At 48.4% G+C, this 25,094-nt stretch overlaps 1 protein-coding gene across 1 annotated transcript in view; it reads left to right on the forward strand.

Moving 5' to 3' along the window:
* camkk1a (calcium/calmodulin-dependent protein kinase kinase 1, alpha a) overlaps positions 1-25,094 on the forward strand; it is a 112,352-nt gene that overhangs the window by 85,041 nt on the left and 2,217 nt on the right. Inside the window, exons 7-15 of the mRNA XM_056284409.1 lie at positions 1,546-1,582; positions 1,994-2,015; positions 5,854-5,942; positions 9,928-10,127; positions 13,585-13,638; positions 14,020-14,093; positions 17,438-17,525; positions 21,835-21,963; positions 24,230-24,333. Of these exons, the coding sequence (XP_056140384.1) occupies positions 1,546-1,582; positions 1,994-2,015; positions 5,854-5,942; positions 9,928-10,127; positions 13,585-13,638; positions 14,020-14,093; positions 17,438-17,525; positions 21,835-21,963; positions 24,230-24,333 (797 nt within the window). The remainder of the gene's footprint in view (positions 1-1,545; positions 1,583-1,993; positions 2,016-5,853; positions 5,943-9,927; positions 10,128-13,584; positions 13,639-14,019; positions 14,094-17,437; positions 17,526-21,834; positions 21,964-24,229; positions 24,334-25,094) is intronic.

Below are 25,094 nucleotides of genomic sequence, written 5' to 3' on the forward strand. Positions count from 1 at the left end.
AATCCCTTCATCAGTTTTTTGGTGGGTTTTTTTTTTGAGAATTGGCCGCAGGCAACAAATGTATTATTAACTCACTGTGGAGGGAACAGCGGCAAAATGAAAGTGCAACCAAGGGAACAACCTGTAATGCAAAAGAAAAAAAAGAAAGTATTCTGAAGTGCCCGGTATTGCCTAGCCCTGGTCCTCCTTCTGAAGTGTACTGGTGCTCAACACAATACGGTGCCCTAACGACCGAAACCAACGACCGGTTTCATATGCAAATATGGCCGAGACCATTAACTAGAGTTTCAGTGTACTATTCACACAGGATTAGGGGATGTTGCAATCACAGCATTGCAAGGTGGCGATGTGGGGGTGGGGGGGGGCACTATGGGCACACCAGGCCGACGTCGGGCCGTCGCCGAGCATCTGTGACCCTAGCGTTTGCGGTGCGTCCCGCACCGTCAGCACTAGTCGGACCCCTGTCGGCAGCTTTTCGGCCGAGTCACCGTGTTGAATCGGCGGCGCCCCGTCGGCGAGGGAGATCACTCTGATTGGCTCTTCGGCTTAGCGAATCAGTGCAGAACGTGCACGCTAGTTGGCCGTCAGCTGTAGCCTTTGCGGTGGGTTCAAGTGCTACTCTGTGGCCCAGACGGCAGGCGACGTGAGGCGACGCAACGGTCGGCCCTCGTCGCCGCTAGCTGAGTGATGAAACGTTTCTCTCAATAAGTGTTGTATCCAGATGAACTGATTCTTTGAGCTCCTTTCGCAGTGTTTCCTGTGGCCTTGTTTATGCACTAGTTAAGCCATGCTGGAACTGCACTTCGTCCTGTTGACGATGAAGTACCTGTCATTAGAGTCTACATATTTAAAGTATAGGTTCACTTCCATTGAACCCAGACCGCGTTTAAATGTTGTGGGACATCATTTAAAATCATACAGACAAAAACTTTACCAGTCACTCCAGTATTAAGAAACATTCTCACTGAGCTACAAAACACTCCAATGGGGGAGTTATGAAAGCCTTCAAAAACCATGATATATCTTCTTTTTGAAAATGGGTCAGGTGGTACAGTGGCGCAGTGGTTAGTACAGTCGCCTCACAGCAAGAAGGTCCTGGGTTCGAGCCCCGGGGTAGTCCAACCGTGGGGGTCGTCCTCTGTGTGGAGTTTGTATGTTCTCCCCCTATCTGCGTGGGTTTCCTCCGGGTGCTCCGGTTTCCTCCCACAGTCCAAAAGCCATGTAGGTCAGGTGAATCGGCCATACTAAATTGCCCCTAGGTATGAATGTGTGTATGTACGTACGTCAGCCCTGTGATGGCCTGGCGGCCTGTCCAGAGTGTCTCCCCGCCTGCTGCCAGATGACTGCTGGGATAGGCTCCAGCTTCCCCGAGTGGTTTGGATAATGGATGGATGGATGAAAATGGGTCGACGTTCACGAAAGTGAAGCTATCCTTGAACACTGCGTAACTGGATCCATCCATCTGTTGTTATGATGACCCACAGCGTTTCTGCCAGAAAGTCCTCGTTCACCATGACTATTCATTCTGACGTGTTACTGTTGCAGGTGTTGGATGACCCTACGGAGGATAACCTTCACATGGGTATGCACGCCATAATTCCTCCCTTTCTCTTTTTCTTCTTCATCTCTTTTGCTCCCTTTAACTCGATATTTCTTTCTGTTAGCATGTAGCACTTTACACAGACGTTACAAAACGAGTTATTTTTGGTTGGTAATGCAGATCATCTCTTATCCCGTCTGCACCGCCTTAGGGCTCATACATTATGCAGAAATCTTCCTTCTGTGCTGCCAGGTGATTGCTCGTCAAACTCCTTATCTGCTTACATAACATATTTTAGGCTAATTCAGGACTCTTGAGAGTCAATCGGTGTTAATTTGCCTCTGAGATGTGTTGGCTTCGGTGACAGCACTGGCCAAACCTGATTGGATGATTACATTGGACGGGTTTTGTGTTCTCCTCTCAATGTCTGTTTCTTCTTTTTTCTCCTGACAGTATTTGAGCTAATGCACCAGGGGTGAGTACATGCTATGGCCTCCTTTAATAATTGAAGGCTCATTCGCACCGTTCCTCTACCGTCACCTCTCCATCTCTTCATCTCTCCATGTCTACATCCTCTAATCCCCTGCCGTGCTCTCCACAGTGTTCTCTTTCATTACTGGCAGCTGACGTGGTAGCTTGTTGTGTTCCATCTCAGTCCTTAAAGGGATTCATTGGGTGCTTATGTTTGTCTCAGTTATTACTTAACTAGTGCCAGTGTTTCCTTTGGTAATTTTAAAACATGATACACAATAAGTCAAGTTGGATCTGAGTAAATAGCCGGATTAGGGGATAAAGCAGTGTTATTTATAGGGTTCATGCGGTCATGGAAAAACATGGGAAAGTCAGTAAATGTGAAAATACCCTTTCCAAGCAATGGAAAAGTAATAGAAAATTATAGTTTTGGAGAAGTCATGGAAATCTGACTCTGATAAAGACTGATTGACCAAACAAAAAGGAAGGTAATTGCAGGTGGGACCACTGCGAAGGGGCTTTAACATTTTCGTTGTGTGTGCACGTGACAGTTTGTCTCAGTATGCTAATGTGTGCCTCCGCCAACAAGCTAGCTAGCTAGCTGACAGTTTCAACTATCAGTGGCTCCAAATGGACAAGTACAAAATATGGTTTGCAAAAGTTGTTCAGAGTAAAGTGGCTTTCATGCGGTATTCGAAATATAGACTGACTTAGACTGACTTTCACATCATATATAGCGTTAAAACACACCTTTTCAGTGGGAACAATAAAAATAATTATGTTCATGGAGCGCTAAACAAAAATAGCGAAGTTATGGAAAAGTTACTGAAAACCACTGGTCAAAAAGTGTTATTTCAACAATACCAATAATAGTCAGTTTGCTAGTTTTTCATTGCATGATAAACAACTTGGCCACTACTGTCACTACTACTTCTGCTGTTAGTTTTGCTAGGGCTAATACCACTGGGGGAGGAATGGAATCGGTTTAGTCTTGAAATTGATATACCCCCAACTTTACTTGCACAAATATGTATTTTGTTTGCGGATGACATTGGGATCTGTAGTGAGAGGGGGCGAGGGTAACGAGGGTGCAGGTTGAGGAGAGCCTGGACAGGTGGAGGTATGCACTGGAGAGGAGAGGAATGAAAGCCAGTAGGAGCAAGATGGAGTACATATGTTTGAATGAGAGGGTGGACAGTGGAATGGTGAGGATGCAAGTAGAAGAGGTGACGAAGGTGTATGAGTTTAAATACTTGGTTTCGAAACAAGCAGGGAAACTGTGTCCTTACAAGGAATTGCCCATGCGTGGTAGAATATGTATTTGCTGCTATTTTTGCTGATGGTTTTCTGGCTAGCATTTTACACAGCTTGATGTACACCAGCAAATGGTTGTTGCAAATTGTCTTACAATTCATAGCTGTAGCTCCTGTTCTCTATTTCTGATTGAGATCATTTAGCTAACCACCAAAGTTCTCATCCTCTCCTCTCCTCCCCCCTCTCTCTCTCCCTCTCTCTCTCTGTTCTCTCTCTCTCTGTCTCTCAGTCTTTCTTTCTCACCTACATAAACACAAGCTCTTTGATATGAAACAGCCATCCATCCATTATCCGAACCGCTTATCCTGCTCTCAGGGTCGCGGGGATGCTGGAGCTTATCCCAGCAGTCATTGGGCGGCAGGCAGGGAGACACTCTAGACAGGCTGCCAGGCCATCACAGGGCCCACACACACACACACACACACATACGCATTCATACCTAGGGACAATTTAGTACGACCTAGTCACCTGACCTACATGTCTTTGGACTGTGGGAGGAAACCGGAGCCCCCGGAGGAAACCCACACAGACACAGGGAGACCATGCAAACTCCACACAGAGGACGACCCGCAAGGTTGGACTACCCCGGGGCTCAAACCCAGGACCTTCTTGCTGTGAGGCGACCGCGCTAACCACTGCGCCACCGTGCTGCCAATAATAATAATAATAATAATAATAATAATAATAAAAGCTGTATCAGGCGGCACGGTGGCACAGTGGTTAGCGCGGTCCCCTCACAGCAAGGTGGTCCTCGGTTTGAGCCCTGGGGTAGTCCAACCTGGGGGGGTCGTCCTCTGTGTGGAGTTTGCATGTTCTCCCCATGTCTGCGTGGGTTTCCTCTGGGGGCTCCGGTTTCCTCCCACAGTCCAAAGACATGTAGGTCAGGTGAATCAGCCGTACTAAATTGTCCCTAGGTGTCTGTGTGTGTGTGTGGGGTGGGGGGCTGTGATGGCCTGGCGGCCTGTCCAGGGTTTCTCCCCGCCGCCCAATGACTGCTGGGATAGGCTCCAGCATCCCCACGACCCTGAGAGCAGGATAAGCGGTTCGGATAATGGATGGATGGAAGGGATTGCCTCACTTCCTGTGCCCTGCAATGAGCCTGACGAAGCTGTGAAAAAGAAACGCATCGCTCAGTAAATGAGAACCCTTTTTTCAACAAGTACTCTTGTCTTCAGCCGTAAGTGTGCGGCATTTTTATGGCATAGAATATGGTATTTTTTCAAATTTTTGCCATTTTCCAGCACTTTCTGATGGTATGTTGTGCACGGGCTTTATTCATTTTTGTAGAACAGAGAAGTGGTTTGGTTCCGCTGCCATCTCAATTAATCCAGGGCCTTGGAGTATCACAGTATATTATCAGTGATGTTAATAAATCACAGAGGGTTGGATGATATGGCAGCTTTATATGACTGTCCATCAATCATAATAATCATCATCATCATCACTGCATTTATATAGCGCTTTTCTAGACACCCAAAGCGCTTCACATTGAAGGGGGTAACTCATTTCAACCACCACCAATGTGCAGCACCACCTGGGTGAGGCACGGCAGCCATTTTGCACCAGAACGCTCACCACACATCAGCTTGAGGTGGAGAGGGAGGAATCATTGAGCCAATTACACGGGGGGATGATTAGGTGGCCAGATGGAGAGAGCCAGGTTGGGGGTTTTGCCAGGACACCGGGGAACCCCCTACTCTTTGCGATGAGTGCCCTGGGATCTTTAATGATCACAGTGAGTCAGGACCTCGGTTTATCGTGTCATCCGAAGGACGGCATCTCCTACAGCACAGTGTCCCCGTCACCGCACTGGGGGCATTGGGATTCGATATATTTGTTGTTTTTGTTAGGGCCAGAGGGTAGACTGCCCCCTACTGGCCCACCAATACCACTTCCAGCAGCAAGTTTTCCAGGGAGGTCCCCCATCCGAGTACTAGCCAAGCCCTGACCTGCTTAGCTTCCGTCATTTGGCAGAGGCAGGGTACATGTTGATATGGCTGCTGACAAATACATAGATATGCTAATAAGTCTCCGTGCTGCAAAGAGCAACACAGAGAGCAGCCTACACCCTGCCCCGTTATAGTGTGAGATACACATGTTCTGTCTTACTTCCTTAGAAGCCGTTTGTGATTGGGTTTAATTTGAATCCTATTGGAAAACCCATCCACTGTACTTTGTTCTGGGTCGTGGTGGGTTTTGGATGAATACCTTGAAGAAGATCCTAGCACTAACCGGAGAACAGATATTATATATATATATACGGCGCCCCTCGTCTGACTATATATATATATATAGTATATATATAGTCAGACGAGGGGCCGCCAGTGCATTTTAGAAAGATTCTGTATTTACAATTCTGTAGTTAAATCTATGCTTAGACATGTATTGTGTTTGCATATAGTTTTGCATGCTGACAGGAATTCTTGAGTGCAAAGTTAAACGGTGATGCAGACGACACATCCGTTTGAATACCCGTATGTCTGTTTCTTGTTTTGCTTTCCATCTTGTCTGCCGGCCTGGATTTACAGTCCGGTGATGGAGGTGCCCACCGACAGTCCTTTCTCAGAGGAGCAGTCGAGGATCTACTTCAGAGACATCATCCTGGGCATCGAGTACTGTGAGTTACTGATGCGGGGGAGGTCAGCGGGGGGACGTGGACAAGGCCAATGCATAACTTATACCATAAAGTTTTGATTTGTAACTTGGGATGGTAGGTCTAGTTTGACCAGTCTCTCTGAGCTGTGGCCTCTCACAGGTCTTAAAAAGACAAAGGTCCAGGGGTCTTTCCATTTCGCTGGTAGGATCAAATGGACAGAAACCTTTTTCACTTCCCATGTCCATGCATGGGAGCGTGGTTGCTGTTTTGTGTCGTGCACCTCATTACTGTTGAGCCTCTGGTGAGTGAAGGACATTTTCCTTGGTTGTGTCCTCATTTGCTATAGTAGATCCATGACACCGAATTGGGGGCTTAATGAGGTCAATGAATCCACTCGTGCATCTTGAAAATGGACCTGTAATGTTGTCCGTGGTGCGTCTCAATATCAGTAATTGCGTAGCGGTGTATTCTGTTGCCTACCAACATGAGGATCGCCGGTTCGAATCCCTGTGTTACTTCTGGCTTGGTCAGGCGTCCCTGCAGACACAATTGGCCGTGTCTGCGGGTGGGGAGCCGGATGTGGATATGTGTCCTGGTCGCTGAACCAGCGCCTCCTCTGGTCGGTCGGGGCACTCGTTCGGGGGGGGGAGACTGGGGGGAATCACGTGATCCTGCCACGCCATCCATGTCCCCCTGGTGAAATGTCTCACGGTCAGGCTCCACCCCCTCTGCTGACCCGGATCAGTAGAGGGGGGGGAGCAGCGATCGGGACAGCTCAGAAGAGTGGGGTAATCGGCCGGGTTCAATTGGGAAGAAAAAAGGGGAACCCCCCCCCCCCCAAAAAATACCAGTAATTGCAAACAGGGAAAGTTACTTAATGGTGGCGCAGTGGTTAGCGTGGTCGCCTCACAGCAAGAAGGTCCTGGGTTCGAGCCCCGGGGTAGTCCAACCTTGGGGGGTCGTCCCGGGTCGTCCTCTGTGTGGAGTTTGCATGTTCTCCCCGTGTCTGCGTGGGTTTCCTCTGGGTGCTCGGGTTTCCTCCCACAGTCCAAAGACATGTAGGTCAGGTGACTCGGTCGTACTAAATTGTCCCTAGGAATGACTGTGTGTGTATGTGGGCCCTGTGTGATGGTCTGGCGGCCTGTCCAGGGTGTCCCCCCGCCTGCCGCCCAATGACTGCTGGGATAGGCTCCAGCACGCCCGCGACCCCGAGAGCAGGATAAGCGGTTCGGGTAATGGATGGACGGATACCCAGCAATGTGATAGTAGTTTTGGTCTCCGTTTGGAAATTCTGTTCTTACCTCCCCCTTCCCCCAACATGCCAGGTCGGTACTTTTGAAGCTGGCAGGGTCAGAGTCTCTAGTCTGTAAGGTCTGCTGAGCAGGGTGCACTCCTGTTATAACAGCTTTGAATCAGGGTCCTAAAGGTGATGGGCAGTGTTTTTATTCTCTAATGACACCACCCTGCCAGCCTTGTTCAACATTATGATGGCAGAGACACCGGATATGAATGGACGTAATTGTCGGTGTTTATGTCAGAAGAATATATATGTGCATGTATGAATATCCAGTATGTGTGTGTTTATGTAGAAGAAGCGATTTAAAGGTGGACCGAAATTGACACACTAATATATTCTAACAGCACATCACTTTACTCATCATGGATTTTGTACTGTCTCTTGCGTGTCATCAGACAGCTCATTTGCATACTGCCTATCAGATCACATCATTAAATTACCCCTCACCCTTTTTTCTCCCCAATTACCCTATTTTCCGAGCCGTCCCGGTCTCTGCTCCACCCCCCTCTGCCGATCCGGGGGGGGGGGGGGGTGGAGCAGACGACTCCACATGCCTCCTCCCATACATGTGGAGTCGTCCGCCGCTTCTTTTCACCTGACAGTGAGGAGTTTCACCAGGGGGTTGTAGCACGCAGGAGGATCATGCTATTCCCCTGAACGGGCGCCCTGACTGACCAGAGGAGGCGCTAGTGCAGCTACCGGGACATGTACCCACATCCGGCTTCCCACCCACAGACACGACCAGTTGTGTCTGTGGGGACGCCCGACCAAGCCGGAGGTAACACGGGGATTCGAACCGGCGATCCTCGTGTTGATAGGTAACGGAATAGACCGCTACGCCACCCGGACGCCTCGCATCACTAAATTATGAAGCCCTGCCCAGACTTAACCTTTGCTTGTACTCGTCAGCCATGGGTCAGCTTATGAATATTAATTAGGACTTGACCACTCCCCCACAAGTATTGATACTATCAAAAAGAATTATGAGTAAAATTATGAAAAACACTATTAGTCATTGACAAGTCAAAAAATGTTGCCAGATGTTTTATTTTGTCAAGGTGTTAAGACGTGAAAAGTAAAATTTCATCTCTTATTTCGGTCTAACTTTAAAGACCAGGTTTGTAAAACCAAAGCAAACAGGCGGTGGCGGTGACGGTGGCGGTGGCGGTGGCGGTAACGAGGCCCTGGTCATCCATTTAACGCATGTCCCGCAGTGCATTGTTGTGACCTTATTTGTCGAATAAGAATGTAATTAGCAGCCATTTACCGGGTCATTTACCAGGTCATTGGCCTTACGCCTCTTGGGTTTCTACCTAACGACATCTTATTAGAGCTAACAAGTGTTGATTTCCACGTCCTGTAATCTTGTCAAGTATTTCGTCTTTGATTAGGCCTGCTCAGACACGAGGACGCTGCTGAGCCCATTAGTGGAGAGTCCGGGGCTGAGCCCCCCACTGCTGCTCAGCGGTGAGGCTTCGAGAAGGACTTGAGCACGACTCGCACCTCCACCTTCGTGGCTGCTCGGACGAACATGAAAATCCCAGCGCTCAGAATTAACGTTTTATGCTGCGGCGATCAAAGACGTTGATTTCTTGAATCAGCGTGGGTGTGGTTTATGTCCGTGTGTACAGGGGCAGGAGCCAGGGCGATGCCTGAAGAAGGCCAGGACGATGCCTGAAGAAGGCCAGGACGATGCCTGAAGAAGGCCAGGACGATGCCTGAAGAAGGCCAGGGCGATGCCTGAAGAAGGCCAGGGCGATGCCTGAAGAAGGCCAGGGCGATGCCTGAAGAAGGCCAGGGCGATGCCTGAAGAAGGCCAGGACGATGCCTGAAGAAGGCCAGGACGATGCCTGAAGAAGGCCAGGGCGATGCCTGAAGAAGGCCAGGACGATGCCTGAAGAAGGCCAGGGCGATGCCTGAAGAAGGCCAGGGCGATGCCTGAAGAAGGCCAGGGCGATGCCTGAAGAAGGCCAGGGCGATGCCTGAAGAAGGCCAGGACGATGCCTGAAGAAGGCCAGGGCGATGCCTGAAGAAGGCCAGGGCGATGCCTGAAGAAGGCCAGGGCGATGCCTGAAGAAGGCCAGAAGGCCAGGGCGATGCCGCCAAGAAACCATCTTCGGGAAGCTTAGATTGTTTGAGTTAGATGACTGTAATTAACGGAGAGTATAACGACTCTGCTGGAACTTTTTAAGTCAGCGACACTGAAGAAAAAGTGGAATAGGCCTTAAAAAGAGAGTAGAGGGCGTCCGGGTAGCGTAGCGGTCTATTCCGTTGCCTACCAACACAGAGATCGACGGTTCGAATCCCCGTGTTACCTCCAGCTTGGTCGGGCGGCCCTACAGACGCAATTGGCCGTGTCCGCGGGTGGGAAGCCGGATGTGGGTATGTGTCCTGGTCGCTGCACTGACCGCCCCCTCTGGTCAGTCGGCGCCTGTTTGGGGGGGGGGGACTGGGGGGAATAGCATGATCCTCCCACGCGCTACGCCCCCCTGGTGAAACTCCTCACTGTCAGGTGAAAAGAAGCGGCTGGCGACTCCACATGTATGGGAGGAGGCATGCAGTAGTCTGCAGCCCTCCCCGGATCAGCAGAGGGGGGTGGAGCAGCGACCGGGACGGCTCGGGAAGAGTAATCGGGGGGAGTAGAATACGCCCTAGATCCTATTCTTGTTTCAGCAATCTAACGTTGCCCCTCATCTCCCTTATGTCCAGTGCACTACCAGAGGATAGTCCACCGGGACATCAAGCCATCTAATCTGCTGTTGGGAGATGATGGCCACGTGAAGATCGCCGACTTTGGCGTCAGCAACCAGTTCGAGGGCAGCGATGCTTTGCTCTCCAGCACAGCAGGCACTCCGGCTTTCATGGCCCCCGAGACCCTTTCAGACAACTGCAAGAGCTTCAGCGGAAAAGTAGGTTGTGCGCCTGTTTTTGACCAGCACGACTGACTGTGCTAGCTCTAACACAGACGTGTATACAACACGCTATTATTATCGCCTCACAGCAAGGCCGTGGTTTTCATTTTGGAAGAGGTAGGGACATTCCGGGGTGGGGATTCCCGCCTCGGGAATGATTTTGATTTCGAGGACGTTTTTTCATGCACTTCTACATTATTTGTCAAGGCTCGTGCATCTTCAGTCGTGAATATTTCTAGGGATGCAAGTAATTTTACTGCAAAAAAACCCAGTTTGGGGTGACATTTTAATTCTAATTTAACCTATATCTGCAAAAAATGATTTGGGCCCTGTGACAAAACTTCTGTGGGACATTTTTATGTAACATACCCAGGTCAGTACTAACAGCTGCATGCATGAAATAAAATGACTTAATTCAAGATAATCTAAAGTAAAATGACACGGTTTCTTTCTCTACTGAAATATATATATATATATATATATATATATATATATATATATATATATATATATATATATATATATACACGTAGGCAACAGTGAATAAAAGGTTTCCATGTGTATTTAAGAAAGCCAGATTTATTGTTGTTTAGGCTCAAAAATGTCTAATACATCTACTGGTCAACTCATTCAAGCATCAGTAGATGGACAACACAACTTGTCACTTGTCTGGTGTGATGGATTTATTTGTGGACCAGCAGGAGTAAGAGTATTTTCAAAAGTGTCTGGAAAATGGACTCACTTGGAAATCAGGAATCAGGAACAATATATTGTCATTTATTTCATGTACCCGCGTACACGAAAGAAACGAAATTCCATTTCCCTCGGCCCACAGCAGTGCCACACAAAAGACAAAAACACACATCCCAAATTTCCCAAAAACAACATCACCAAAAATGGAGAGCGAACAAAGCAAAAAAAACAAAAACAGAAACAGTTAATAACACAGTCCATTCAGTGCAACACAGTCCAAAAATTCCACTGTCCAGAGAACGAACGCCAGCCAGGATGACTGTCGGAAGTGGCGGTCTGCATGGGCTAGCAGTTAGCTTAGCCTGCCCCGCTCCCGCGTCCTGTCAGACCGCCCTTTGTGTTTCCTCCTCGGTTGCAGCTCCGGCAGGGCCGTGGTCCCTGAGCACACCGGATGCAGCAGTCCAGGCTCCCCCAGCCGATCCAATGCCAAGTCTCCCAGCCAGACACCTTCGACACACCTCCCTGCACTCCACATGACGACATCAAAAACACATTCAAGCCTAGGCGAGGCCGCCGCCAGACCACCCTCTGTGTTATCAGAACTGCCGGCCTGCATGGGCTAGCAGTTAGCTTAGCCTGTCCCGCTTCCACGTCCTGTCAGACCACCCTTGGTGTTACCTCTTCGGGCATAGCTCCAGTCAGGGCTGTGGTCCCTGGGCCCACAAGGTGTAGCAGACCAAGCTCTCCCAGTCGATCCAGCACCGGCTGTCCCAGCCATCAAATGAAGACAAAACAATCTTAGAAGTGGACAAAGACGCTGCATGGACGGTACTGGGTGAGGCCGCCGCAAATGTAAGTTTGCACTGCCATTCCCACACCAGTACTGGATGAGGCCTCTGCAAACGTGAGTTTGCGCTGCCATCTTCCCACACCGGAAGCGGGAATAAAAGCTGCTTTCAGTTTGCACAGAGGAGGATATCAAAGCCAGCTATGTGCTACAGCAATGTGAAAAATCAAGACTGAATGAAGAAATGGATAAATAAATAAAAGAATCCCGTTAGAGATGTTGCAGTTTATGGCATAAAGACATCCTACAGAAGCAGGGAACGAGACAGAAGACGCTGTCATGTCATGTGTGAATAAATGCTGTCTGTAAATCTTACAGATAGAGGCCGTCACAGAGTGTGTGCGTGAAAGTGGCTTTAGACTCATGTGTTTGTGTGAACCTGCATGAAATTGCCTTGTGTCCATTTTCCACAAATACCAGTGATTTATCCTGTAATTCAGCACTGGATTATCTAAATTGAATTATCAGCTGTCCCTGACAGATGTTAAGTAGCTGGAAAAAAACCCAACTTCCCCTGGTAATTCATCTGGCTCTAGAACAGGATGGTTGCACAGCGTCATGTCTGATAAATACACTGGCTTGGAGTCTGTGGCCTTGTGCTAGATTGACCGGGGTCAGGAGGTTTTATCTATCCATGTCCATCAAGCTACTGAGACAGAAGGCTGGAAAGGTAGGCAGTGGGTTTTTCAGAGCAAGGGAAAGACTTGATTGATGGCTGCAGCCCAAGCCAAACATGTCTATTGGTTAGCCGAACCCCAAATACACCTCCAAGATAATTGGACCAGAGAACTCCTGAAAAATATGCGCTCGACAGGTCATGAGCATTGATTTATGTGTCTGCATCACTGGTGTGTTTACACATCTGTTGCAAGACCGTCGGTGTGTTGATTGTTGTGGTTATTATCTCAGCACTAGACCATCCCCTCAGATCCCCCCACAATCCCCTGTCAACTGCCTCCACCAAATAAAAATCTGGAAGTCATCAAATCTACTCAAGCTAAATACCAATAAGACTGAGCTCATGGTTGTGGCTTCCAAGGCGCTGCTCCGGAAAGTTGGAGATCTTCTCCTCGACATGGATGGCTGCTCCATCTGCCTATCCCCAGAAGGCCTCAACCTTGATGTCATTATGGAGTCCACCCTCTCATTCCAGTCACATATCAAATCTGTCACCAAATCTGCTTTCTTTCACCTCAAAAACATCTCCAGACTCCGGCCATTACTCTCAGGCTCCGTGGCAGAGGCCCTCATCCATGCCTTCATCACCCCCCATCTGGATTAATGCAATGGAGTCCTGTCTTGGATACCTAGCAAAGCCCTAGACAGGCTTCAGTATGTGCAGAATTCAGCTGCCACGGTGCCCACCCACACCAAGTCCTGGCAACACATCAGTCGCACCACCTTGACCACCTTCACTGGCTCCTGATCAAATCCCCACATTTCTTATAAAATCCTCCTCCTCACCTATAAATCCCTCCATGACCATACCCCCCACTACCTATCAGACCTCCTCAACCCCTATATTCTGTCCTGGAATCTGTGGTCCGCAGACACGGGCCTGCTTTCCATCCCCCCACATCAGCCTGTGGATGTTTGGGGATAGAGCCTTTGGTGTTGCAGCCTCCACCCTTTGGAGCTCTATTCCAGCAGAGATCCACAACGCTGCTTCTTTGGACAATTTTAAAAGACTACTGAAAACCTACCTTTTTACTAGGGCCTATGGTGTGTTGTCTTTTTATCTTTGTTTTGATCTTTTTTTTTGTTCTTATCTAGTGTAAAGCGTCCTTGGGTTCCTTGAAAGGCACTATACAAAACTAAGTTGTTGTTGTTGTTGGTCTGTGCTTAATCTCTGTGTCGTCTTTCTGTCTATACCCTTATCTCTCAAATAACCTTCCTCCTGATGTCTCCTTGCAGGCGCTGGATGTGTGGGCAATGGGAGTGACTCTCTACTGCTTTGTCATTGGCAAGGCAAGTATAAATAGTATTTTGTCCGGCCGTCACCTGTTACCGCGCACCTCAGACAAGTCCAGAGAGGCTTGAAAACCTGGGCCGCATCACAGAACCCAATGGCTATTAGCGATCCCACTCATCTCCTGTGGGCAACGATGACCTCTCCTTTTATATCTTTTGATGTTTTGTGTTGGATAGAGATGCTAGCATAAGCCTTTTTAATGAGGACTTGAAGCTGGTGCCAGTCTGACTAATGATGTAGCTTAGCTGTCTCCATGGATGCTAATTTTGCTCTAGCATAGCAAAAAATAAGTGTCTCTTCTTTGTTTTCACTATTATGTTTTTATCACCTTCCTTTCCTCATCTCAAGAATCATGTCGCGCTTTTCTCACCTTGTAGTGCCCGTTCTTCGATGAGTACATCCTGGCGTTGCACAATAAGATAAGGAGCAAGTGTGTGGAATTCCCAGAGTCGTAAGTCTGCTCTCTCTCATCTTTTTTTTTTGTTTTTGTTTTTTGTCCTTCGCTTTTTTTTTCTTTTCCTCCCGATCTCAGCTTAGATCGATAAAGCCATCGTAGATATGTGTCTTTGCATCAAAGCTTTTAGTTTTCTTTATTTCAAATACAGTTTCAGGAAGACCAAAGCTGGTTGCATTGCCGTCATGAGGAATCAGGAACACTTTATTTGTCATTCCATGTCATGTACTTCCCCACATGACATGGAATGACACATCGTTACCCCCAGCCCACAGCAGTGCGACACAAAGACAAAAACAGATATCCAAAAACTATAAGAACTACAAGAACACATATATCTAAACTCACACATATATCCAACCTAAACAACAAAACAAAAAAAAAATCACAGTCCAAGGGAACAAACACCAGCCAGGATGACTGTCGGAGCTGCCTGTCTGCATGGGGCTAATAGTTAGCTTAGCCTGCCCTGCTTCAGCGTCCTGTCAGACCGCCATCGGTGCTTCCTCCTAGGGCGCAGCTCCAGATAGGGGCCGTGGTCCCTGGGCCCACAGGACGCAGCAGACCAGCTTCCCCCAGGCGATCCAGTGTCAGCTCTCCCAGCCCGATACCCTCAACACATGACGACACCAAAAACACCACAGTCAACGCCAGGCGAGGCCGCCGCCAGAACACCCTCGGTGTTGTTGGAACTGCCGGTCTGCATGGGCTAGCAGTTAGCTTAGCCTGCCCCGCTTTCACGTCGTGTAAGACCGCCCTCGGTGTTACCGCCTCGGTCGCGGCTCCAAGAAGGGTCCCTTTGGCCCACAGGTAGACCAAGCTGTCCCAGCCGATTCACCGCCAGCTCTCCCAGCCTTCAAACGAAGACAAAATTGAAAAGCAGTATCCACGATCATACAGTAGAGTACTTGCTTGGCCTTATTGTCAAGCACACTTGGTGAAAATAAGCCACGTAGAACCCAACCGAAGTGTCGGTAGGTTGGAAACGTATACATTCCAGTGCTTCTCTTCTCCTCCGCCCCCCAGGAAGGTGAATGCAGAGCACACGGGGCGTTTAGGGTGAATAAAACAAACGCTCTCTGAAGAGGAGGAGAGCAAGAACATAAGATGAAACAGAGAGAATGAAGTATAAACGAGGCAAGGCAAATGTATTTGTATCGCACATTTCAGTAGCAAAGCATTTCAGAGTGCTTTACATAATACATGAAAGGCATTAAGACAAAATGTAAACTCAACATAAGGCAATAAAAACACATTTAGAATCCAACCAAAAGTAAAAGTTACAGTGCAGTGTAAGATGATAATCAAAAGCTTCAAATGTTATTCAATAAAAGGCGGCGGCAAACAGGAAAATCTCCAGCCTTGATTAAAAAGAGCAGAGTTGCAGCAGACCTGCAGATTTCTGGGAGTTTATTCAGATATGTGCTGCAGACGTAAATCCTGAAATCTGCTTCTCTGTTTAGTTTTGACTCTGGGGACGGAAAGCAGACCTGTCCCAGACCATCTGAGAGGTCTGGATGGTTCATAGTGTAACAGAAATGTGTTTTGACCCTCAACCATTCAGTGCTTTATAACCAAGAGCAGTATTTTAAAAATAAATTCTTTGACGGACAGGAAGCCGGTGTAAAGTTATCAGAACTAGAGTGGATCCACTTTTTTGGTCTGAGTAAGGAGTCGAGCAGCAGTATTTTGAATCAGCTGCAGCTGTTTGATCGATTTTGTTTTTTAGAGACCTGTAAAGACGCCGTTAGAGTACTCGAGTTGACCGAAGATAAATGCTGAACAGGTTTTTCCAAATCCTGCTGAGTCATAAATCCTTTAATTCTTGATATATTCTTCAGGTGACAGTAGGCTGACTTTATAATTATCTTAATGTTCATTCATCTCATCTCATCTTCAGCCGGTTCTCCGGGGTCGGGTCGCGGTGGCAGCAAGCTAAGTAGGGCACTCCAGACGTCCCTCTCGCCAGCAACGCCCTCCAGCTCCTCCTGGGGGATCCCAAGGCGTTCCCAGGCCAGATTGGACATGTAGTCCCTCCAGCGAGTTCTGTGTCTACCCCTGGGTCTCCTTCCAGTTGGCCATGCCCGGAAAACCTCCAAAGGAAGGCGCCCAGGAGGCATCCTAATCAGATGCCTGAACCACCTCAACTGGCTCCTTTTGACATGAAGGAGCAGCGGCTCTACTCCGAGCACCCACCGGATGTCCAGGCTCCTCACCCTATCTCTAAGGCTGAGCCCAGACACCCTACAGAGGGAACTCATTTCAGCCACTTGTATCCGCGATCTCACCCTTTCGATCACTACCCAAAGCTCATGACCATAGGTGAGGGTTGAAACGAAGATTGACTGGTAAATTGAGAGCTTTGCCTTCCAGCTCAGCTCCCTCTTCACCACAACGGTCCGGCACAACGTTTGCATTACTGCTGATGCTGCACCAATCCGCCTGGCAATCAGCCACTCCATCCTACCCTCACTCGTGTACAAAAGACCCCGAGATACTTGAACCTCCTTCACCTGAGGCAATGTGGCTATCTAAGTTCAGGTCTGAGTCTATGACTACACCAAGATTTCTGGCTTAGTTCGTGGTTTTTCACTTTACTGAGTGCTGACTTTTTAGTCCTTCTTCCTTGGCTCCAAAGACACATACTTCAGTTTTATGTTTGCTTAATCGAAGAAAATTCTGAGACATCCAATCAAGGCAGACGCGAAGGATCTGTGAGTGGCACCTGATGTGTGAGGGCAGGGTGTCATGGTGTTAATGAGATGGGTCCTCTCCCAGTGTGCTCGAGACACTTTGACGCAGTGTGAAAAGCTGGTGTATCAAACACACCACCCACCTCCTAACACAACACAGCATCACATCCCATAATACATATATACCCATTCGAATGATCGTCTCTTGGTGCTACCTTGTCCTCCACAACTCCTGTAAGCAGCAGTGATAAGGTCAGAGAGGGCATACCTCCTAACATAGACAAGCGGTTGGGATTATCTACCGCTTGTGTTATAATGCAGGTCCATGTTATGCAGTTCGACCACTGTCATATGTTTGTACCTTGTTTTTATTTTTTTATTTTTATTCTATCCTTATCACCTGTGATGTTTAGCGACGAGAGATCACTTTCACAAACTGCTGTGACTTTGAGGGCAGCTGGTAGAAGAGGTTTTACACCATCTCAAATACCTTAGAGGAGCATGGTGCTCACCTACCTCATAATGTCTTGAAGGGCCTAGCTGAGTTCCACTTTACAGATATGATGTGTTGTTATTAGCTCAGATGTTGCAACATTCTGTTTGTCATCTCACAGCTACCTTTTCAAAAGTTCTCTCTGTTTCCTTCAGACCAAACATCAGTGAGGAGCTGAGGACTCTGGTCCTGCGGATGTTGGATAAAAACCCAGACAACAGGATCACCATCCCGGAAATCAAGGTAGGATACAAGAGCAGGTCTGAATCGAGACCATAGGGGTTAACAGTCAGCTGTTAAACACAGCAAGCTTTTCAGGCCATGTGCATCATTTGGTCGTTCCAGGAGCTTTCCACTGTCATATGCTCAGACTTTCCTTTTTTTTGGGAGGGATTTCCTCCTCCTCTTTTTATTTCTCTGCAATTGTACTTGGCCAATTACCCCACTCTTCCGAGCCGTCCCGGTTGCTGCTCCAACCCCCTCTGCCGATCCGGGTGGGGCTGCAGACTACCACGTGCCTAATCCGATACATGTGAGGTCGCCAGCTGCTTCTTTTCACCTGAGAGTGAGGAGTTTCACCAGGGGGACGTAGTGCGTGGGAGGATCACTCTATTTCCCCAGTTCCCCCTCCCCTCGAACAGGCGCCCTGGCTGACCAGAGGAGGTGCCAGTGCAGTGACCAGGACACATATCCACATCCGGTTTCCTCACCCGTAGACGCGGCCAATTGTGTCTATAGGGACGCCCAACCAAGCTGGAGGTAACACGGGGATTCGAACCGGCGATCCAGACTTTCCTTTTTCTTAAACTGTTTACCTTCAAAAGTCCTACCCAGCTAACATTAGTCCATGGCTGTGGCGCTGACCTGGATATGATAATTGCAGTGAAATTCATCCGCCATGCTGCATAAGGGCTAATTCTGCCCTTATGTCCCTATAGAGGAGTGGACCAATACTGAGACGACACCAGAGTGACAGTTAGGTCCCAAACCAGCGACGAATGAGTGGATTTTTGCAGTCTCTCCGGAGTCTGTGTGACAGGATTTGACAGGATCTGATTATATGCCATCTAATCTCTTCTCCTCCGTCTTGGTGGTATTTGTGTGTTTGAGGAGGAGGAGGAGGAGGAGGGATGAGCTAGGCAGCCAGACAGATATGTCCTAGTTGATAGAAGCAGCTCTGGTAAATACCTCAGCCCTCAACCAGCCAAGAGGCATACAGAGAATGGTAGCATATGTCTGAGTTGAAACGTTGCTGAAATGTTCTTCACTAGCATCCAGGAATTTAAGATTCGACATAAATTATCAAGTCAGGGACAACGTTGTAAACTTGAACAATTCTGATGGTAAAGCGTGAGAGTCGTGTGCCCCTTTTACAGTGGGTGACTGATGGGTTTCTCAGTTTCACAGACACCAGACACATGGCGGAGCAGAGTTTATGTTACACAACTGTTCTACACACAGCGGTGCAACATCTAAACATAGTCGACAGGCTTTACTTTGTTAGTTTGCAGTCTTTACCGCCGAGAGAGAGGAGGTCCTGGACCCCATAGTCTGTGATGTAGGGCTTAGTTTGAAAATCACGAGGTCCCAGGTCACCAAGTGGGTGGTGGTCCAGTGGGTTAACTGTAAAGGGAGAAGCCCAGAACACATCTTCACCCTGATACGCTAAACACGTTCCCCACCACGGTGGTGTTGATGTTGTCACGGTAAATCAGAATCAGAATCAGAAACACTTTATTTGTCATTTCCCCCAGCCCACAGCAGTGCAACACAAAGACAAAAACACATATCCAAAAGCTACAAGAACACATGTATCCAAACTAGCACATATATCTAAACTGAACAAAACAAAAAATCACTGTCCAGGAGAACGAACGCCAGCCAGGATGACTGTCGGAGCTGCTGGTCTGCATGGGCTAGCAGTTAGCTTAGCCTGCCCCGCTTCCACGTCCTGTCAGACCACCCTCGGTGTTTCCTCTTCGGGCCCACAGGATGCAGCAGACCAGGCTCCCTCAGCCGAGCCAACGCCAGCTCTCCCAGCCAGACACCTTCAACACACCTCCCTGCACTCCACACGACGACACTAAAAACACAGTCAAGGCGAGGAAAGGCCAGGCGAGGCCGCCGCCAGACAGCCCTTGGTGTTGTCGGAGCTGCTGGTCTGCATGGGCTAGCAGTTAGCTTAGCCTGCCCCGCTTCCGCGTCCTGTCAGACCGCCCTCGGTGTTTCCTCTTCGGGCACAGCTCCAGGCAGGGCCGTGGTCCCTGGGCCCACAGGATGCAGCAGACCAGGCTCTCCCAGCCGATCCAGCGCCAGCTCTCCCAGCCATCGAACAAAGACAAACTTAGACGCAGATGTGGACAAAGACACTGCATGGACGGTGCTGGGTGAGGCCGCCGCAAACGTGAAATTGCGCCACCGCCTTCCTCCACCGGAAGTGGAGAGCCACATCTTTAAAAAATTTTGGATAATTTAAAAGACCTATCTTTAAAAATGAATGAACATCCATATTATACTACAATAATCACCCTCATTGACGCCGTTTCCATCCAAGTGTCTCTGTGCAAATTTTGTCATTTAGAGTAAAGAAAAGGCTTGAACGAAATGGCCAACATTTAATAAAACCCCTAAAACTTTGTTTCATGCTCACATGAGATGGACAACCTTTTTGTTTAATGAAAATAAATCGTAATGGAAAAGCATTTGCTGAATACAAAATAAAATCTGAACTGAATTCACTCACATGAGCAGCCATTAGTTAACGTTAACAGGCCCATCTTCCTCGGGAAGACGGGCCTGGATGAGTCATGTCGGACACACAGGTCCGGCCGGGTTTTATTCGGTTACAGCTCTGACGGAAACGTGCGAAGCATAATTATTTGCTTGAAGTTTATTTGAAAGTTGTTGGAAACAACCGTGGCGACACGAGCCAATCGTTTTGGAAGGAGGAAAAAAATAATCAGCAATTGGATTTTTTTCTGAAATATGTCAGCATACAAAAATACATCTTTTCTTGCCGCAGGAGGTGTGGGCAGGATCTGCGCCAATAGGGACGTAGGCGCTCCAGATCCTGCTGCAGGTCCGGCAGGGCCCTGATGACGTTAGGAAAATAGCCGTTGGTCGTGTTCGGGGAGAGAAAGCTGGTCTGTTGTTCCAGGAAAACTTGGACCAGTCCACCATGCCATCTGTTGTCTGACTGTTTCAGAGCATAGCAACCGATGATCTCACCGTTCATCTCCCAACCCCGACAAAGGCTGGATCCGTCCGTCCATCGGCAGAAGAGTGCCGGTGGCGGATCACACATGCCAAACGAGTCCTTCCTTGGTGACAGCATGTCACCAAGTGAGAAACATAGCGACTCAAGTTACTTTTCAGAATCAGAAACATGGTTTCCCCCCAGCCTACAGCAGTGCAACACAAAGACAAAACACATACCCAAACTACAACAACACATGTATCCACACTAACACATATATCTAAACTACACAAAAAAAATCACTGTCCAGGAGAACGAACGCCAGCCAGGACGACTGTCGGGCCTGCCGGTCTGCGTGGGCTAGCAGTTAGCTTAGCCTGCCCCGCTTCCACATCCTGTCATTCCGCCCTCGGTAGTTTCCTCATTGGGCACAGCTCGGGTCAGGGCCGTGGTCCCTGGGCCCACATGACACAGCAGACCAAGCTCTCCTAACCATCAAACGAAGACAAACTTAGACGCAGACGTGGACCACGGCTTTTGACTTTAGCATCTTCATCACGGTGGTTTTGTGTGTGTTTTCTGATGGCAAAAACAGGAACCAGGTGGACATGAAAAAAAGTGGGTAACACTTCAGTATGGGGAACGTAGTCACCATTAATTAGGTGCTTATTAGCATGCAAATTAGCAACATATTGGCTCTTAATTGGTCATTATTACATACTCATTAATGCCTTATTCCGCATGGCCTTATTATACAACCAGTAAGCCATTAACTAGGAGTTGTCCTTCTATAACCTCAGAAGTATTGCTTATTAGTAGTACCATCTCAATATGCTTTGCTTAGTATGGACTTTATAAGGTGGTAGTACCACAAGAAGAGTTATTCTCCCTTACTAACACTTAATGAATATGGTCTGTTCTTACATAACAAAACACAAAACTACAAGTGTTCATAGGGTTACATTACTGTAAATTAAGTTTTTGTTACTTAGAATATGTTCCCCATACTAAAGTGACATCTTGATCATTACTAATTCACTAGTAATTAAGTTTTTTTATGTTCCCCATACTAAAGTGTTACCGAAAAGTGAAACGCTGAAGGGTCCCTGTACTGCTGTTTTTCTTCCCTACAGATCTTTTTCCGTTCTTTTTATTTTCAAAGTAGTGTGAAAAGTAAAAGTAAGACAAATGCACAATACAGACTGATTTGTTCTACCAACAAAATACCCACTGCGGTGTGGACAGCCGGTGAGTATTTCTGTAACAACTGACAAAATGTCTTCTGAAGCGGTAACTATGGTACTACCAATTTTTCTCAACCTGTGTGTTTGTGTGTGTGTGTGTGTGTGTGTGTAGATGAATCAGTGGGTGACGCAGGGAGGAGCTGACCCCTTACCGTTGGAGGAAGAGCACTGTTCTGTGGTGGAGGTGACAGAAGAGGAGGTTCAGAACTCGGTGAAATACGTCCCCAGTCTCTCTGCGGTGGTAAGAGACGCTCCCCGTGTCCACCGGGGGTGTTTTCAGGAAATTCGTTGAAATCCCACTTCGCTAGAACATGTAGTTAATGCAGGTATACCTGAATAAACTGGTGGCGCGGGGGTTAGCGCGGTCGCCTCACAGCGAGGCGGTCCTGGGTTCGAGCCCCTGGGGTAGTCTAACCTCGGGGGTCGTCCCGGGTCGTCCTCTGTGTGGAGTTTGCATGTTCTCCCCGTGTCTGGGTGGGTTTCCTGTAGGTCAGGTGAATCGGCCATATTACATTTTCCCTATGTGTGACTATGTGTGTGTGTCGACCCTGTGATGGCCTGGCGGCCTGTCCAGGGTGTCTCCCCGCCTGCCGCCTAATGGCTGCTGGGATAGGCTGCAGCATCCCCGCAACCCTGCGAAGGATAAGCAGTTTGAATAATGGATGGATGGATGGATGGATAACTAAATGAGTTCCGTGCACCATTAAAAGCCATAAATACCTGCTCCTGACAAGAGTGTTAAGCAGTCACCCCCCCCCCATTTCTATTCAGTGCCATTAAAGAATTAAAGAGTTAGGACATAGAAACTACCACATTATCCGTACAGAAGGAATAATTTCACAATTTGTTAAGTGTTCTTCATGTCGATAAAAGGGTTGATTTTTGTCCTCCCCATTGACCCTATTATGAGACAGTGTAACAGACCAGTCCCTCCTTTAGGTTCTTTTTTTTGGGGGGGGGGGTGATTTTCCTCCCCTTATTCTCCCCAGTTGTATCCGGCCAATTACCCCACTCTTCCGAGCCGTCCCGGTCTCTGCTCCACCCCCTCTGTCGATCCAGGGAGAACTGCAGACTACCACATGCCTCCTCCCATACATGTGGAGTCGCCAGCCGCTTCTTTTCACCTGACAGTGAGGAGTTTCACCAGGGGGACGTAGCACGTGGGAGGATCACGCTATTCCCCCCAGTTCACCCTCCCCCCCCCCGAACAGACTGACCAGAGGAGGCGTTAGTGCAGCGACCAGGACACATATCCACATCCGGTTTCCCCCCCCTTAGACACGGCCAATTGTATCTGTAGGGACGCCCGACCAAGCCAGAGGTAACACGGGGATTCGAACCGGCGATACCCGATTTGGTAGGCAATGGAACAGATTGCCATGCCACCCAGACGCCCCCTCCCCCTGAACCACTGCCTCCCAAGACATGGTCAATTTTATTTATATAGCCCAGAATCGCAAAGTAGACCCAGTAGGTTTCACAATCAGTGCAGTGTACGACACCCCCAGTCCTTCCACCCTTGACTCGGATGTGCCAAGAAATTCTTAAAGAAATAGTGAGTAAGGGCCAGGGGGTCGATAGGGTATCACAAACCGGACTGGGCCGAGTCTGTTCGTGGCTGAGGGAGGTGGACTTAGAAGAAGAGCCTCAAAAGACTGGCATTCAGATTCAAGTTTAGAAGCAAAATTGAAAATAGACTTCAATGTAAAGGCAACGCCCCCATCTTGGCTATTCGCCCCGAGCTACTATCTCTGGAGTATCGTGACCACGTATTTGCCTTGTGCTCTGAATTCCATTTAAAAACTATCAATGCAATTTCAAAGCTGGTACATGGTTGAATAAGAATAGACTGTGATCAGTGGGAGGAGGTGTTGGATTCCAACAGTGGGTCTTGCCGGCAGCTGTGGGAAAGAGCGAACTGGAAAAGGTTGAGGGAAGATGAAAGGGTGAGTGCGTAGGGGGTGTTCAATTATGAAACAGTGTGTGTGTGTGTGTGTGTGTGTGTGTGTGTGTGTGTTATGTGCATGATGCATCTGTTATGTCTGCAAGGCACAACCTGAGCTTGCGTTGGTCAGGCTCAGAAGCTAAAAGCACAAAATAAAATCGCATGGTGGCGCAGTTATTTGTGGGGAAAATGTCATATTCCTCTTACAGCTATGAGTAGAAGTATCAAGCTTCTGTTTAATGCTGCGTCTGTATTCAGGATCTTAGCCAATCAGAGAAGCTCAGGTGAGAGTTTGAGGCTTTACCGCTCCCAGTAGGCCTCAACCAATCATGACACCTCTGTGACGGGGCGGTCCTTGTGGCTGTCGGTCATTAGCATGCACCGCCTTTCTGCCATGCGTCCTCTTGTCGTCGCTAAGGATCTTGTAGGGGTGGATTGACTAAATAGCATTCATCCTACTACATACGTCACCTTTTAACACAAAAGTGCTTCACGCCGTCAGTGTCGGTGTAACAAAGAGTTTTGCTGAAAAAAAAAATCTATTCATGTGTGCACTTTTCAGATCTTGGTTAAGGCCATGTTGAGGAAGCGCTCCTTTAGTAATCCCTACGAGTGTCCCAGCCGGAGGGAGGAGAGGTCCATGTCGGCGCCTGGTAACCTGCTGATGTAAGTCTATGCCGGTCAAAACTACGCGTTTGTCACCCAACTGCCAAACCCTTTACCACTAAGAACTTCAAATCTCACTGTATCTCATCCCAGAAAAGAGAGGCCACCTCCCACGCCCAGTCACATGTCTCTTGTGATCCTGATATCAGTGGTAGCTCACGTCGTCCTCCCCTGTCTCTGATCGTTGGTAAACTATAGCAGCCGTGTTGAAAATGGCGGACACCAGTTCGTGTCACCATGGCACCATAATTCGTTCTCTTGCTGCATGTTGTGGAGCATGAGCGTCTTTTTGGTGTGTTGCTGTCGAAGATGTTGTTCCTCACACTAACAGAAGATGAAACCAGTCCACCAAAGCATGCGTGCAACAAAGCAACCACAAACGGATTGGTTACACCGGAGCATAGCTTGAAAGCCCCTCGGAGCAAACAGGGCATCTGTCCGTCATGCAATTTAAACCTGTGCAACCAAGAGCGAATTGGAACGTCGGTAACTGTAGTGCCCTATATCCAGGGTGTTTTCCCCTTGGATATAGCCTTGAGACAAGCATCTGTACTGTGAGTGGCCGGCTGTCTTTTTGTCACTAGGCCCTGCAATTCTGGATATTCATCATCAGCAGTAGACGATGAATGTCATATTGTGAGGCGGCACGGTGGCGCAGTGGTTAGTGCGGTTGCCTCACTTTAAGAAGGTCCTGGGTTCGAGTCCCGGGGGAGTCCAACCTTGGGGGTCGTCCTCTGTGTGGCGTTTGTATGTTCTCCCCG

Source organism: Lampris incognitus, chromosome 8 (assembly GCF_029633865.1).
Source record: "Lampris incognitus isolate fLamInc1 chromosome 8, fLamInc1.hap2, whole genome shotgun sequence".
NCBI classification, from domain to species: Eukaryota; Metazoa; Chordata; class Actinopteri; order Lampriformes; family Lampridae; genus Lampris; species Lampris incognitus.